A 15,000-nucleotide genomic window follows, 5' to 3' on the forward strand; every position below is an offset into this window, starting at 1 on the left:
TTTCTCTGACTGTGGTATTGTCGGTGACATCATCCTGTGGTGTTCTAGTTATCATCCTGTGACATCATCCTATGGTGTTGTAGTTATATGGTGACATCGTCCTGTGGTGTTCTAGTTATCATATGGTGACATCATCCTGTAGTGACATCATCCTGTGGTGTTCTAGTTATCATATGGTGACATCATCCTGTGGTGTTCTAGTTATCATATGGTGACATCATCATATGGTGACATCATCCTGTGGTGTTCTAGTTATCATATGGTGACATCATCCTGTGGTGTTCTAGTTATCATATGGTGACATAATCATATGGTGACATCATCCTGTGGTGTTCTAGTTATCATGTGGTGACATCATCCTGTGGTGTTCTAGTTATCATATGGTGACATCATCCTGTGGTGTTCTAGTTATCATATGGTGACATCATCATATGGTGACATCATCCTGTGGTGTTCTAGTTATCATATGGTGACATCATCATATGGTGACATCATCCTGTGGTGTTCTAGTTATCATATGGTGACATCATCCTGTGGTGTTCTAGTTATCATATGGTGACATCATCATATGGTGACATCATGCTGTGGTGTTCTAGTTATCATATGGTGACATCATCCTGTGGTGTTCTAGTTATCATATGATGACATCATCCTGTGGTGTTCTAGTTATCATATGGTGACATCATCATATGGAGACATCATGCTGTGGTGTTGTAGTTCTATGGAGACATCATGCTGTGGTGTTGTAGTTCTATGGAGACATCATGCTGTGGTGTTGTAGTTCTATGGAGACATCATGCTGTGGTGTTGTAGTTCTATGGGGACATCATGCTGTGGTGGATGTAGTTCTATGGAGACATCATGCTGTGGTGTTGTAGTTCTATGGAGACATCATGCTGTGGTGTTGTAGTTCTATGGAGACATCATGCTGTGGTGTTGTAGTTCTATGGAGACATCATTCTGTAGTTCTGTGGAGACATCATGTTGTAGTTCTATGGAGACATCATCCTGTGGTGTTGTAGTTCTATGGAGACATCATTCTGTAGTTCTGTGGAGACATCATGTTGTAGTTCTATGGAGACATCATGCTGTGGTGGATGTATGGACAGTGGGTATCATGTTTGTAACAGTGTCTCTCCCCTGCCAGGCCCTGTACCAGCTCGCTCCGGATGAGAAGAGGAAGGACTGTGGAATCAGAATGTTGGAAACGTACTTCAACAACGGGGTGAGTAGCCAATCAGAGTAGGTTTACGGGGTGAGTAGCCAATCAGGTGCAGATCAACGGGGTGAGTAGCCAATCAGAGTAGGTTTCTTCACTAACGGATGAGGAAAGCCCCGGTGCCAGATCAACGGGTGAGTAGGTTTCTTCACTAACGGATGAGGAAAGGCCCGGTGCCAGATCAACGGGTGAGTAGGTTTCTTCACTAACGGATGAGGAAAGGCCCGGTGCCAGATCAACTGGGTGAGTAGGTTTCTTCACTAACGGATGAGGAAAGGCCTGGAGAAGTGGGTACACGTTAGTCGGTGTAATTTTAATGATAGTTGCTGGTTGGAAATACAGTCAACTCAACATGTAATTGAACTGTTTAATACCATTATTGAAATGCTGTCCTCTTCTGTCCCGCCAGTCAGCAAGTAACAATATTAATATGATATTTGAAATGTAATGATAAATGTCTATGATATATATATATATATACACACACACACACACACACACACAGTGCTTTGGGAAAGTATTCAGACCCCTTGACTTTCCACATTTTGTTACGTTACAGCCTTATTCTAAAATGGATTCAATAGTTCCCCCCCCCCTTCATCAATCTACACACAAACACCCCATAATGACATCACAAACACCCCATAATGACATCACAAACAGCCCATAATGACATCACAAACACCCCATAATGACATCACAAACACCCCATAATGACAAAGCAAAAACAGGTTTTAGGACATTTTTGCTCATTTCTTAAAAAGTGTACAATTGGAATATATAATTTCCATAAGTATTCAGACCCTTTACTCAGTACTTTCTTGAAGCACCTTTGGCAGCGATTACAACCTCAAGTCTTATTGGGTACGACGCTACAAGCTTGGCACACCTGTATTTGAGGAGTTTCTCCCATTCTTCTCTACGGATCCTCTCAATCTCTGTCAGGTTGGATGGGGAGAATTGCTGCACAGCTATTTTCAGGTCTCTCCAGAGATGTTTGATCAGGTTCAAGTCCGGGCTCTGGCTGGGCCACAAAAGGACATTCAGAGACTTGTCCCGAAGCCACTCCTGTGTTGTCTTGGCTGTGTGCTTAGGGTCGTTGTTCTGTTGGAAGGTGAACCTTCACCCCAGTCTGAGGTCCTGAGCGCTCTGGAGCAGGTTTTCATCAAGGATCTCTCTGTACTTTGCTCTGTTCATCTTTCTCTCGATCCTGACTAGTCTCCCAGTCCCTGAAAAACATCCCCTCAGCATGATGCTGCCACCACCATGCTTCACCACAGGGATGGAGCCAGGTTTCCTCCAGACGTGACACTTGGCAATCAGGCCAAAGAGTTCAATCTTTTTTACATCAGACCAGAAAATCTTGTTTCTCATGGTCTGAGAGTCTTTAGATGCCTTTTGGCAAACTCCAAGCGGGCTGTCATGTGCCTTTTACTGAGGAGTGGCTTCCGTCTGGCCACTCTACCATAAAGGACTGGTTGGTGGAGTGCTGCAGATATGGTTGTCCTTCTGGAAGGTTCTCCCATCTCCACAGAGGAACTCTAGAGCTCTGTCAGAGTGACCATCGGGTTCTTGGTCACCTCCCTGAACAAGGCCCTTCTCCCCCCGATTGGCTAGTTTGGCCGGGCTGCCAGCTCTAGGAAGAGTCTTGGTGGTTCCAAACGTCTTCCATTTCAGAATGATGGAGGCCACTGTGTTCTTGGGGACCTTCAATGCAGCAGTTATGTTTTGGTACCCTTCCCCAGATCTGTGCCTCGACACAATCCTGTCTCTGATCTCTACGGACAATTCCTTCAACCTCATGGCTTGGTTTTTGCTCTGACATGCACTGTCAACTGTAGGACCTCATATCTGTGTCTAATTTTCAATAAATGTGCAAACATTTATAAAAACATGGTTTCGCTTTGTCATTGTGGGGTTTTGTCTAAAATTACTAAAAATTAAAATGTAAAACGTGTGTTTTTGTATATATATATATTATTTTTTATATATTTTTTTCCCATTTTGAATTCAGGCTGAAACAACAGACTGTGGAATAATTCAAGGGGTATGAATCCTTTCTGAAGGCAGATCAGTTCATTAATAAATCCATCTCTCTCTCTCCGTCTAGTCGGCAGCCCATCTGCGAGATATACCTCAGGAGTTGGTAGGGGAGTGTCGTGAAAAGCTGGAACAGACGCCCTGCAAGGAACTCTTCAACGACTGCTGCAAGTATGTCTGTCTTCTTATTGGTCAAAACACCTGTCCATCAGGCTATCACCTGGCATTCATTGGTCAGCTCGCCTGTCAATCAGGGTATCACCTGGCATTCATTGGTCAGCTCGCCTGTCAATCAGGGTATCACCTGGCATTCATTGGTGCCTGTCAGGGTATCACCTGTCAATCAGGGTATCACCTGGCATTCATTGGTCAGCTCGCCTGTCAATCAGGGTATCACCTGGCATTCATTGGTCAGCTCGCCTGTCAATCAGGGTATCACCTGGCATTCATTGGTCAGCTCGCCTGTCAATCAGGGGGTATTCACCTGGCATTCATTGGTCAGCTCGCCTGTCAATCAGGGTATCACCTGGCATTCATTGGTCAGCTCGCCTGTCAATCAGGGTATCACCTGGCATTCATTGGTCAGCTTGCCTGTCAATCAGGGTATCACCTGGCATTCATTGGTCAGCTCGCCTGTCAATCAGGGTATCACCTGGCATTCATTGGTCAGCTCGCCTGTCAATCAGGGTATCACCTGGCATTCATTGGTCAGCTCGCCTGTCAATCAGGGTATCACCTGGCATTCATTGGTCAGCTCGCCTGTCAATCAGGGTATCACCTGGCATTCATTGGTCAGCTCGCCTGTCAATCAGGGTATCACCTGGCATTCATTGGTCAGCAATCAAAGAGCTTACATATAATTAAGTGGTCTGGCATTCATTGTATCTGGGGGCCATTTTTGGAATGACGGTTGTGTTGTAATTGTGGGGCAGGAAGATTGAACTGAATCCTAATGCCAGAGATGAAAAGGTGAAGTGAGGAGAACTCAACAAGCAAAGAGTTTTTCTATGGAGGTCAATGAGAGAGAGGGTGGAATTTGGTTATATAAAATTTTTTTTAATGGTTTATTTGCTACGTGTGGCTTATTTGATCAAATAAATGTTTTTTTTTTTTTTGTAATACTTCGTTTGTTACGAGTGTGCTGGTATAAGTAGGTTACGTAGAGGGAAAAAACGTTATGTTGGAGTTGTGCCTGGTCGTCACTAGTTACCACAGCCACAAAGTCATAAACCCTCCCTATTTCTACAATTTCTCTTCGTAAAATGTGATTTTAAACTTAACCTTAAACCACACTGCTAACCTTATGCCTAAATCTAACCTTAAATAAAAACAAAAAAAGCTCATTTTTGTTTTTATGAATTTTTACGGTATAGCCAATTTAGACTTTTTGGCTATGGTAACTAGTGGAAACAGGTGTGCCTGTTGTTCACGTGCGTATCCGCCCTCTCATTGGCTAGAATGGTCCCACCTGATCCGCCCTCTCATTGGCTAGAATGGTCCCACCTGATCCGTCCTCTCATTGGCTAGAATGGTCCCACCTGATCCGTCCTCTCATTGGCTAGAATGGTCCCACCTGATCCGTCCTCTCATTGGCTAGAATGGTCCCATCTGATCCGCCCTCTCATTGGCTGGAATGGTCCCACCTGATCCGCCCTCTCATTGGCTAGAATGGTCCCGTCTGATCCGCCCTCTCATTGGCTGGAATGGTCCCACCTGATCTTTCCTCCTCCCAATGTAGTACTTGATAAACAAAAACAGCTGAACGAGATTTTTAACAAGATTCTTGGAATGTGTTGTAACCCCATTTGGAGAAGATGTGATAATTCATGGATGTTGACGTCAGTTTGGCTTCGACGTGATGGATGGAGGATTTGGCTTTTCAACGGGTCCTGGCTCCTGGCTTTGTGTGTTTGGCAGGGATGCCCAACCCTGTTCCTGTAGAGAAACCCTCCTGTAGGTTTTAACTCCAACCCTGTTCCTGGAGAGCCATCGTAATGTAGGTTCTCTACAACCCTAATCTAGCGCTCCTAATTCTAGTAATCAGCTGGTTGATAAGATGAATCAGGTTAGTTAAAACCTACTGGAGGGTTTCTCTCCAGGAACAGGATTGGAGTTAAAACCCACAGGAGGGTTTCTCTCCAGGAACAGGGTTGGAGTTAAAACCTACAGGAGGGTTTCTCTCCAGGAACAGGGTTGGAGTTAAAACCTACAGGAGGGTATCTCTCCAGGAACATGGTTGGAGTTAAAACCTACAGGAGGGTCTCTCTACAGGAACAGGATTGGAGTTAAAACCTACAGGAGGGTTTGTACAGGGACAGGGTTGGAGTTAAAACCTACAGGAGGGTATCTCTCCAGGAACAGGGTTGGAGTTAAAACCTACAGGAGGGTCTCCAGGTTTGTCTCCAGGAACAGGGTTGGAGTTAAAACCTACAGGAGGGTATCTCTCCAGGAACAGGGTTGGAGTTAAAACCTACAGGAGGGTCTCTCTACAGGGACAGGGTTGGAGTTACAACCTACAGGAGGGTTTGTACAGGGACAGGGTTGGAGTTAAAACCCACAGGAGGGTTTCTCTCCAGGAACAGGGTTGGAGTTAAAACCTACAGGAGGGTCTCTCTACAGGAACAGGGTTGGAGTTAAAACCTACAGGAGGGTATCTCTCCAGGAACAGGGTTGGAGTTACAACCTACAGGAGGGTTTGTACAGGGACAGGGTTGGAGTTAAAACCCACAGGAGGGTTTCTCTCCAGGAACAGGGTTGGAGTTAAAACCTACAGGAGGGTCTCTCTACAGGAACAGGGTTGGAGTTAAAACCTACAGGAGGGTATCTCTCCAGGAACAGGGTTGGAGTAAAAACCTACAGGAGGGTCTCTCTTGTCAACTGAGGCTGCAGTTAGGATGCTTCTGAAACTTTGTAAAGACATAAACTGTTTAGAGAGTTATGGTGTGTGTGTGTGTGTGTGTGTGTGTGTGTGTGTGTGTGTGTGATTGTTGGAAAGAGCTCAACTCTGTCACAGTAATTATTATGAGGGATCTGGCACCTGGAACAGTATTAAACACACACACACACACACACACACACACACACACACACACACACACACACACACACACACACACACACACACACACACACACACACACACACACACACAGTGGTGCCAAATGGACGTGAGCAGCAGGAGAGGGCATCCGGACGCTTGGCATGGGCACAACAACGGCCTCAGTGTTCATCACACACACACACATACACACACTGATTTGCAGGTGTCATAGTTTCCTGCTCTCAGCCCCAGAGCCAATAGAGGGGACACATCAGAGACGCACTACATGGCCAAAAGTATGTGGACACCTGCTTGTCGAACATCTCGTTCCAAAATCATGGGCATTAATATGGAGTTGGTCCCCCCTTTGCTGCTATAACAGCCTCTACTCTTCTGGGAAGGCTTCCCACTAGATGTTGGAACATTGCTGCTATAACAGCCTCCACTCTTCTGGGAAGGCTTTCCACTAGATGTAGGAACATTGCTGCTATAACAGCCTCCACTCATCTGGGAAGGCTTTCCACTAGATGTAGGAACATTGCTGCAGGGACTTGCTTCCATTCAGCCACAAGATCATTAGTGAGGTCGGGTACTGATGTTGGGCGATTAGGCCTGGCTCGCAGTCGGCTTTTCAATTCATCCAAAAGGTGATCGATGGGGTTGAGGTCAGGGCTCTGTGCATGCCAGTCAAGTTCTTCTACACCGATCTCGACAAACTATTTCTGTATGGACCTCACTTTGTGCACTGGGGGGTATTGTCATGCTGAAACAGGAAAGGGCCTTCCCCAAACTGATGCCATAAAGTTAGAAGCACAGAATAGTCTAAAATGTCATTTAACATGTCCCTTCCCTGGAACTAAGGGGCCCGAACCATGAAGAAACAGACCCAGTCCATTATTACTCCTCCACCAAACTTTACAGTTGGCATTATGCATTCGGGCAGGTAACGTTTCTCCTGGCATCCGCCAAACCCAGATTAGTCCGTCGGACTGCCAAGATGGTAAAGCGTGACACTCTAGAGATCTAGAGTGTTTCCACTGCTCCAGTGTGCCACGGCGGCGAGGTTCACTCCAGTTGACTCTTGCGAATGTTGATCTCTGCCATGGATCTCATTCCATGAAGCTCAAGGAACCGTTAACGTTGCTTCCAGAATAGTGAGAGTTGCATCCGAGGACCGAGGACAGACGTGGACAGAGCGTGGACTTTGCGACTGAGCCGCGTGCTCTAGACAGACAGTTGGACAGACGTGGACAGACGTGGTCACGCTCTTCGCTTTCACAATGTTTGTCTCTCTGTTCTATGAGCTTGTGGGGCTGGCTTTTCATTTGAACCACTTTGTTACCCACAATGAGCCGTGCAGACTGAGTGTTTTCCGGGTGAATCATTACTTTCACTCAGGGTTATAAAAGTGTTCCATCTTTACAGTTACAGTTGACCAGAGGTTTTTAACATCTTTTAAAAAAAAAATAAAAAATTTTCTTCTTAAATATTATTATTATTATTTTTTTAAACGTGGATATATATACGCATTTTTCACATTATTACACTGTTATTGTGCTGAAGATGATGAAGATGAAGTCACATTTTCACGTAGTCATGCGTTGATGTCAATGGAGGACTATTTAGTGTAAATTGGACTGGACTGGAAGTTAGGATTTGTCCCCAGAAAAGTTTCCAGAGCTTATTCCCAGTTGAACAATCATTCCTTATTCCTAATGGGAAAAACACACACACACACACACACACACACACACACACACACACACACACACACACACACACACACACACACACACACACACAGTAGTCAGACTTTATGAAGAATACACACACAGGTATATAAACAACTTCTGTCTCTCTTTGTCTCTCTCTCTTTTTCTCTCTCTCTTTTTCTCTCTTTTTCTCTCTCTCTCTGTCTGTCTCTGTCTCTCTCTCTCTCTGTCTCTGTCTCTCTCTCTCTGTCTCTCTCTCTGTTTCTCTCTTTCTCTCTCTTTTTCTCTCTCTCTCTCTGCTTCTCTCTCTCTCTCTCTGTTTCTCTCTCTCTCTCTCTGTTTCTCTCTCTCTGTTTCTCTGTGATAACTTAAAGTTCAAACAGTCAGAATGGGGAGGGAATCTCTCTCTGACGTACCAGGGTTCTCCCTCGGGACAACTGGAATCGCGGAACACCGTTTGGAGCAGCAGAACGTTACTTTGGAAAAAACAATTATTTTCTCAGTCTGGGTTAGAGACATGAGCTGGGGCAAGAATTTGTTTCTCTGTCTCTCTCAATTCAATTCAATTCAATTCAATTCAATTCAAGGGCTTTATTGGCATGGGAAACATGTGTTAACATTGCCAAAGCAAGTGAGGTAGACAACATACAAAGTGAATATATAAAGTGAAAAACAACAAAAATTAACAGTAAACATTACACATACAGAAGTTTCAAAACAGTAAAGACATTACAAATGTCATATTATATATATATACAGTGTTTTAACAATGTACAAATGGTTAAAGGACACAAGATCAAATAAATAAGCACAAATCTCTCTGTGTGTGTGTGTGTGTGTGTGTGTGTGTGTGTGTGTGTGTGTGTGTGTGTGTGTGTGTGTGTGTGTGTGTGTGTGTGTGTGTGTAAACACGCACATATTCGTATGTGAAAGTTAGAAAATAGGTTTTTGTTTGTTTGCTTTTCTAGTTTTAAACAGTTTACTACAGTTCAGTTAGAAGGGGTTATGACAGTTCAAATAGGCAGTATAGTACACTGAACAACAATATAAATGCAACATGTAAAGTGTTGGTCCCATGTTTTACGAACTGAAATGAAATATTCCTGAAATGTTCCATACACTATAAAAAGCTGATTACATTTTGTGCACAAATTTGTTTACATCCCTGTTAGCGAGCAGTTCTCCTTTTGCCATAATCCATCCACCGGACAGGTGTGGCATATCAAGAAGCCGATTAAACAGCATTACACAGGTGCACCTTGTGCTGGGGGGAGGACCATAAAAGGGCCACTTTAAAATGTGCAGTTTTGTCACACAACGCCACAGATGTTTCAGGTTTTGAGGGAGTGTGCAATTGGCATGCTGACTGCAGGAATGTCCACCAGAGCTGTTGCCAGAGAATTGAATGTTCATGTGTCCACCATACACCACCTCTCTACCATAAGCCACCTCCGTCTCTACCATAAGCCACCTCCGTCTCTACCATAAGCCACCTCCGTCTCTACCATAAGCCACCTCCGTCTCTACCATAAGCCACCTCCGTCTCTACCATAAGCCACCTCCGTCTCTACCATAAGCCACCTCCGTCTCTACCATAAGCCACCTCCGTCTCTCCATAAGCCGTCTTCTGGTTAAAGACACCATGATTAGCACTAAGATACAGAATGAACATTTGCTGTTGTGTTTTGGGGGGTCTGAAGTGATGTGTGTTTCTCTATCTCTGTCTCTCTCTCTCTCTCTCTCTGTCTCTGTCTCTCTCCGTCTCTCTCTCTCTCTCTCTCTCTCTCTGTCTCTCTGTCTCTCTCTCCGTCCGTCTCTCTCCGTCTCTCTGTCTCTCTCTCTCTCTCTCTCCGTCTCTCTCCGTCTCTCTCTCTCTCTCTCTCTCTCTGTCTCTGTCTCTCTCCGTCTCTCTCTCTCTCTCTCTCTCTCTCTCTCTCTCTCTCTCTCTCTCTCATATGCTCTTATAATTCACACACACACACACACACACGCCTGGCTGGGTGTGATTTTTCCAGTGGACCTCCCGTTGTTTCTGAAGCGTTTCTCAGAATTCCAGTTTCCTGGTTGTCTGGAATGTTCTGGAATGTTCTGCCGTTCAGACATATTTCACTCTTCTTTTCGTTTTATTCACACACGCCTGGCTCTGTTCTGGAGCTCCGTTGTTTTCAACAGGGCACATGGATCACACACACACACACACGTTTTATCCTCACTGTTCAGCTCCGCTTTCAACAGGGCACATGGACACACACACACACACACACACTCACGCACGAACACACACACACACACGAACACACACACTCACGCACGAACACACACACACAAACAGATGAAAACAAGGTGTCTGTTTTTGATAAAGTGAAAACAAAGTGTGTGTGTGTGTGTTTGTGTGTGTGTGTGTGTGTGTTTGTGTGTGTGTGTGTTCGTGTGTGTGTGTGTGTGTGTGTGTGTGTGTGTGTGTGTCTATAAACCTGAACATCCAGAGAGAAGGTTAGGGAAGGTTAAAAATGGTTGATAAAGGTTAGGGATGGTTAATATAAGGTTAAGGATCGTTGATATGAGGTTACAATGTGTTGATTAAAGGTTAGTGATGGTTGATAGAAGGTTGGAGATGATTGATTTAAAGGTTTGGATTGGTTTAAAGATGTTATATCTAAAGTTGTGGTCCAAAGGTTTGGGGAGACAGAATGGTGCAGAGTTTGGTTTGGTTGGAGAAAGTGGATTTTAGATTTGGTTGTAAATGGGGGGGGAGTGCTGTCTCAGATATGTTTAACTCAGTGTTTTTTTTTCTCTCTTGTTCTCTCTCTCTCTCTCTCTCGTTCTCTCTCTCGTGCTTTCTCTCGTTCTCTCTCTCGTTCTTTCTCTCGTTCTCTCTCTCTCTCGTTCTTTCTCTCGTTCTCTCGTTCTCTCTCTCTCGTTCTTTCTCTCGTTCTCTTTCTCTCGTTCTCTCTCTCTCTCACCCTCTCTCGTTCTCTCTCTCTCACATTCTCTCTCGTTCACTCTCTCTCTCTCTCGTTCTCTCTCTCTCTCTCGTTCACTCTCTCTCTCTCGTTCTCTCTCGTTCACTCTCTCGTTCACTCTCTCTCTCTCGTTCACTCTCTCTCTCGTTCACTCTCTCTCTCTCGTTCACTCTCTCGCTCTCTCGCTCTCTCGTTCACTCTCTCTCTCTCTCTCACTCTCTCTCTCTCGTTCGCTCTCTCGCTCTCTCGTTCTCTCTCACTCTCTCTCTCTCTCGTTCACTCTCTCTCTCTCTCTCTCTCTCGTTCTCTCTCTCTCTCTCTCTCTTTCTCTCTCTCTCTGTTTCTTTCTTTCTCTCCTCCAGTATTGTTCGGGAGTACCTGAGTGGTGCTCCGTTCTCGTCCTACCAGGAGACGATGTACTTCTCTCGCTTTCTGCAGTGGAAGTGGCTGGAGAGGTGAGAGGTCATGAGGCAGTCAATCTGTGTTTCTTCTTCTCTCTCACACAGGCTTCTCTTTCTTCTTCTCTCTCACACAGGCTTCTCTTCTTCTCTCTCACACAGGCTTCTCTTTCTTCTTCTCTCTCACACAGGCTTCTCTTTCTTCTTCTCTCTCACACAGGCTTCTCTTTCTTCTTCTCTCTCACACAGGCTTCTCTTTCTTCTTCTCTCTCACACAGGCTTCTCTTTCTTCTTCTCTCTCACACAGGGTTCTCTTCTTCTCTCTCACACAGGGTTCTCTTTCTTCTTCTCTCTCACACAGGGTTCTCTTCTTCTTCTCTCACACAGGCTTCTCTTTCTTCTTCTCTCTCACACAGGCTTCTCTTTCTTCTTCTCTCTCACACAGGCTTCTCTTTCTTCTTCTCTCTCACACAGGCTTCTCTTTCTTCTTCTCTCTCACACAGGCTTCTCTTTCTTCTTCTCTCTCACACAGGGTTCTCTTTCTTCTTTCTCTCACACAGGGTTCTCCTTCTTCTTCTCTCTCACACAGGGTTCTCTTTCTTCTTCTCTCACACAGGGTTCTCCTTCTTCTTCTCTCTCACACAGGGTTCTTCTTCTTCTTCTCTCACACAGGGTTCTCCTTCTTCTTCTCTCAGTCACACAGGGTTCTCCTTCTTCTCTCTCTCTCCTACAGTCTCCAGTAACCTTCTCTTCTCTAGGCTCCATCTCTCTGTCCTACAGTCAACAGTAACCTTCTGTGTGATAACTAAACACCATCTCTCTGTCCTACAGTCTCCAGTAACCTTCTGTGTGATCTAAACACCTCTCTCTCTCTCTCTCTCTCTCTCTCTCTGTCCTACAGTCAACCAGTAACCTTCTGTGTGATAACTAAACACCATCTCTCTGTCCTACAGTCAACCAGTAACCTTCTGTGTGATAACTAAACACCATCTCTCTGTCCTACAGTCAACCAGTAACCTTCTGTGTGATAACTAAACACCATCTTTTCTGTCCTACAGTCAACCAGTAACCTTCTGTGTGATAACTAAATACCATCTATCTCTCTCTCCTACAGGCAACCAGTAACCAAAAATACCTTCAGGCATTACAGAGTACTAGGAAAAGGTGGATTTGGTGAGGTGAGTGCTTTACTCTGAAAGTTTGACCCCGAGTGAGTTGACTGTTTGACCCCGAGTGAGTTGACTGTTTGACCTCGAGTGAGGTGACTGTTTGACCCCAGGTGAGATGACTGTTTGACCCCGAGGTGAGGTGACTGTTTGACCCAGGTCGTGACTGTTTGGTGAGGTGACTGTTTGACCCCAGGTGAGATGACTGTTTGACCCCGAGGTGAGGTGACTGTTTGACCCCAGAGGTGAGGTGACTGTTTGACCCCGAGGTGAGGTGACTGTTTGACCCCGAGGTGAGGTGACTGTTTGACCCCGAGGTGAGGTGACTGTTTGACCCCGAGGTGAGGTGACTGTTTGACCCCGAGGTGAGGTGACTGTTTGACCCGAGTGAGGTGACTGTTTGACCCGAGTGAGGTGACTGTTTGACCCCGAGGTGAGGTGACTGTTTGACCCCGAGGTGAGGTGACTGTTTGACCCAGGTGAGGTGACTGTTTGACCCGAGTGAGGTGACTGTTTGACCCGAGTGAGGTGACTGTTTGACCCCGAGTGAGGTGACTGTTTGACCCGAGGTGAGGTGACTGTTTGACCCCGAGGTGAGGTGACTGTTTGACCCCGAGGTGAGGTGACTGTTTGACCCGAGGTGAGGTGACTGTTTGACCCCGAGGTGAGGTGACTGTTTGACCCCGAGGTGAGGTGACTGTTTGACCCCGAGGTGAGGTGACTGTTTGACCCCGAGGTGAGATGACTGTTTGACCCCGAGGTGAGGTGACTGTTTGACCCCGAGTGAGGTGACTGTTTGACCCCGAGTGAGGTGACTGTTTGACCCAGTGAGGTGACTGTTTGACCCCGAGTGAGGTGACTGTTTGACCCAGTGAGGTGACTGTATTGATTCATGTGAGGTGACTGTATGTTAATTCATGTGAATGTGTGTAACCTTAAGAATGTGTGCTAACTTGTGTTTCCATACTTCTGTGTGTGTGTCTAACTGTTCTCTCCTCTCCTCCTCTCTCCTCTCCTCTCCTCTCTCCTCTCCTCTCCCTCTCCTCTACCTCTCTCTCTCCTCTCTCTCTCCTCTCCTCTCCTCTACCTCTCTCCTCTCCTCTCCTCTCCTCTCCCTCTCTCCTCCAGGTGTGTGCCTGTCAGGTCCGGGCCACTGGTAAGATGTACGCCTGTAAAAGCTGGAGAAGAAGAGAGTGAAGAAGAGAAAAGGTGAAGCCATGGCACTAAACGAAAACGCATTTTAGAAAAAGTTAACAGTAGTTTTGTAGTAAGTACTTTTTTCTTATTCAAACTAAATTTACCTGATTATGTTGCCTCTCTCTCTCTCTCTCTACCTCTGTTTGTCTCTCTCTCTCTCTCTCTACTCTCTGTTTGTCTCTCTCTCTCTCTACCTCTGTTTGTCTCTCTCTCTGTTTGTCTCTCTCTCTCTCTCTCTACCTCTGTTTGTCTCTCTCTCTCTCTACCTTCTCTCTCTCTCTGTCTCTCTCTCTACTCTCTGTTTGTCTCTCTCTCTCTGTTTGTCTCTCTCTCTGTTTGTCTCTCTCTCTCTCTCTCTACCTCTGTTTGTCTCTCTCTCTCTCTCTCTCTACCTCTGTTTGTCTCTCTCTCTGTTTGTCTCTCTCTCTACCTCTGTTTGTCTCTCTCTCTCTCTCTCTGTTTGTCTCTCTGTTTGTCTCTCTCTCTCTCTACCTCTGTTTGTCTCTCTCTCTGTTTGTCTCTCTCTCTCTCTCTCTCTACCTCTGTTTGTCTCTCTCTCTACTCTCTGTTTGTCTCTCTCTCTCTCTCTACCTCTGTTTGTCTCTCTCTCTCTCTCTCTCTCTCTCCTCTGTTTGTTTGTCTCTCTCTCTCTCTACCTCTGTTTGTCTCTCTCTCTCTGTTTGTCTCTCTCTCTCTCTCTCTACCTCTGTTTGTCTCTCTCTCTCTCTCTCTACCTTCTCTCTCTCTCTCTCTCTCTCTCTACCTCTGTTTGTCTCTCTCTACCTCTGTTTGTCTCTCTCTGTTTCTCTCTCTCTCTCTCTACCTCTGTTTGTCTCTCTCTCTCTCTCTACCTCTGTTTGTCTCTCTGTCTTTGTGTGTGTGAGTCTGTATTGATATTTCTGCGTTCTATGTTTGTGTTAAAATGCTCTGTCATCATAAATCAATCCTTCCTACCTTCCTGTACTGGACTATGTGATGCAACTTTTCCACTGGTCTTAAATCAGTTCTTAAACCAGTACTTTTCTAGAGCAACATCTTGGTAACTTTCCCAAAGATTCCCGTGGAGGATTCTGGTTTTTTTCTCCATCGTTTTTCCCTCTGAAATCCTGTTATATTCCAACTGGGGCCACAGAAGGCCTGGGATCTTTTTGGGAAGGTTACCGGAATTTTGCATCCTGCCTGGCAACTCACCACTGAGTCTTAACCTGACCTGCAATCAGATTTAAACTCAAACCTGCCTGGTGTAAGGTAGGGGAGGGAGGAGG

At 45.6% G+C, this 15,000-nt stretch overlaps 1 protein-coding gene across 1 annotated transcript in view; it reads left to right on the forward strand.

Annotated features, from left to right (window-relative positions):
- LOC121842898 (G protein-coupled receptor kinase 6-like) overlaps positions 1–13,752 on the forward strand; it is a gene marked incomplete at its 5' end in the record, with an annotated part of 26,470 nt that extends 12,718 nt beyond the window's left edge. The window contains 5 exon segments of the mRNA XM_042312689.1: positions 1,148–1,225; positions 3,330–3,430; positions 11,337–11,429; positions 12,487–12,550; positions 13,667–13,752. Of these exon segments, the coding sequence (XP_042168623.1) occupies positions 1,148–1,225; positions 3,330–3,430; positions 11,337–11,429; positions 12,487–12,550; positions 13,667–13,735 (405 nt within the window).
- Positions 13,753–15,000: the final 1,248 nt, after the last annotated feature.

The sequence above is a fragment of the Oncorhynchus tshawytscha genome, unplaced genomic scaffold (genome assembly GCF_018296145.1).
Source record: "Oncorhynchus tshawytscha isolate Ot180627B unplaced genomic scaffold, Otsh_v2.0 Un_contig_5422_pilon_pilon, whole genome shotgun sequence".
NCBI classification, from domain to species: Eukaryota; Metazoa; Chordata; class Actinopteri; order Salmoniformes; family Salmonidae; genus Oncorhynchus; species Oncorhynchus tshawytscha.